The sequence below is a fragment of the Penaeus japonicus genome, unplaced genomic scaffold, assembly GCF_977035675.1.
Source record: "Penaeus japonicus unplaced genomic scaffold, GWHDUDI00000001_assembly GWHDUDI00000030, whole genome shotgun sequence".
Classification (NCBI taxonomy): domain Eukaryota; kingdom Metazoa; phylum Arthropoda; class Malacostraca; order Decapoda; family Penaeidae; genus Penaeus; species Penaeus japonicus.
The window spans coordinates 13054603-13057102 of NW_028234432.1; the positions used below are offsets into that span (position 1 = coordinate 13054603).

The 2500-nt window shown below is 40.6% G+C and overlaps 1 protein-coding gene across 1 annotated transcript in view; it reads left to right on the plus strand.

Moving 5' to 3' along the window:
* Nucleotides 1–2500, plus strand: part of LOC122251376 (rhodopsin) — a 42520-nt gene that overhangs the window by 34934 nt on the left and 5086 nt on the right. Inside the window, exon 11 of the mRNA XM_086554709.1 lies at nt 1563–1684. Within this exon, the coding sequence (XP_086410835.1) occupies nt 1563–1684 (122 nt within the window). The remainder of the gene's footprint in view (nt 1–1562; nt 1685–2500) is intronic.

Below are 2500 nucleotides of genomic sequence, written 5' to 3' on the forward strand. Positions count from 1 at the left end.
GTGGGGGCGGGGCAGGGGGGGAAGTGAGGTGTACTAAGGTCGGATAATGACTACATGTCATGTTAATAAGGAGGAAGTCTATTTTTGAATCTCTAAAAGCGTTGCTCACTTTTTGTTTGTTTTTTCTTTCGTCTTCTCTTTTCTGCTATTTCCTCTTCTTCATTTTTTTTTCTTGTTCTTCTTTATCTCTTTCCTCTTCTTTTTCTTTTCCTCTTCTTTATCTAGTTATTGTTCCTCTTTATTTTATTTTCCTTTTTTTTTCTACGTTTTTTTCTGTACTATTTCTTTCCCTTTTTATTTGATTTCTACGGTGATTTTATATTTTTTTCTATAAAAAGACTATCCATTTCAAATGTAACAATGAAAATGAGAATGACATACTTCGAATTTGCATTAAAAAAGTTATTAAAATTTATTCTGATAGAGGCTGGCATAAAGAAAATTATAATATAGATGACGATGATGATAACGATAGGATATTGATGATGACTGCATTGTGATGTTTGTGATAGAGATGATACGAACAACAAGAATAATTCAAAATGATAAAGGATAGGAGATTAATGAATATACAGATAATAACATCAAGGGTAAATGATGATTATGAAAATATGAGTAATAACGGTGATATTAACATAATTGATTAATTAAAACGCAATATCAAATATGAACAAACGGCGATATATATCAGAGAATATTAGAATATATCATTAATCACTGAAAAAAAAAGCTACGGAGAATACTTGTGTCAAGCAAGTCAGTAATAACGGCCAATGCGTATTAATAGCGGCACTTGTTGCACAAGAAATGGCAGGCGAATAGCAAATGGGTTTATATTGCAACATGTCTCGGGGCACCCAACTTGCACCAAGACCAAAGTAAAGGATCACTTTATTATTCAGTGAAATGCAATCTTCCTTCACCCCCAATAAATGCATAAATGGCACCTCCCCCCCTCCTTTGGTAGAACCCTCCCCCCCCCAAGAAAATACTTAAAAAGAACCTTCCGCTCCATAACTCCATCCCCCCCCACAAGAAGACACTAAAAATAGAACCTTCCACTCCCTAACTCCATTTAACCCCCCACCACCCCACCCCCACGACAAGACACTTAAATAGAACCTTGACCCTTCCCAATCATGCACTTAAACAGAACTTTCCCCACGCCTACACCCCCGATTGAGTGACCCCCCCCCACCCCACCCCACCCCGATAAGACATAAACAGAACCCTCCCTTCCGCATTAACCCATTAACGGTTCTGGGCAATGGCTTGGATGCCGTGCGCTGCTAAGTTTATATTCAAGACCACACTCACTTACACACACACACACACACACACACACACACACACACACACACACACACACACACACATCTTTATAAATGTGTGTGTTCCAAAAACAAATCGAACAAAATTCCCCCTTCCCCCACCGTCAACCCCCCTCCCCACCTCCAAATCGAAGTACCCTTAGAAATACCCCCATCAACGAACCCCGATACCTTGCCATCTCCCTATACCCTTCTAAGCTCTGACCTTTGACCTTTTTTCCCCCCGTGCAGGAGCTTGCCGCGAGGTTGCCGTGGCTCTGTTGCCGCCTCCCAATGGACAGAAGCCAGTCGATGTCGAGGCAGCGGTCGCTTACATCTACCGTTTCTCGCACCTCCTCTGTTAATAATTACAGGTCGGTAAAGGGCGCGAGGAAATGAGACTCGCCCTCTATCCTCTGTTGTGATCTCTTTCCCTCTCTCTGTTTTATTCTTCTTCTTTTTGTGTGTGTGTGTGTGTGTCTTTGTTTCTCTCTCTTTCTTTCTCTCTTTCTTTTCTCTCCTCTCCTCTCTCTCTCTCTCTCTCTCTCTCTCTCTCTCTCTCTCTCTCTCTCTCTCTCTCTCTCTCTCTCTCTCTCTCTCTCTCTCTCTCTCTCTCTCTCTCTCTCCTCTCTCTTTCTCTCTTTCTCTCTCTCGTTTTCTTTTTCTGAATCGTGTGTTGCCTTATCCACAGATAATTATCGAGATTTTAATCAGATTTATTCATTTCCCTTTTACGCTCTTCAGGTACTGCTGAGGTAAGGCGTAATACGTATTGTTATTTATGTCTGTCTCCCTGTCTATGGTGTATTTTTCCTTATGGTGTCCTGTGGCGATTTTATTACGTTTTTTTAAGATAAATGATTCCATTTCTTTCTCAGGTTATCGTCTTGTCATCCCACAATGCCCAGTCTAACGTGCAGGGCGGGAAAAGCTGAAGAGAAACACTAACACAATAATAGAGTGACAATTAGATCTATCACAGTTCGAGTTAAAATCTAGTTTCCTTCTCAGGCCGTAATGCCATTGAGAATACTTCCTTTTTTACCTCTTTTTTTTTTCCTTTTTTTGTGAGGGGAGAGTTTACATTCCATAGGAACGTTGCGGTTTCCGTTTATCTTTTGTTATTGTGGCGGTGTTTCTTGCCTTGTCAGTTTTGATCTATCGAATCGCTCAGCATTTCTCTGTTCTCT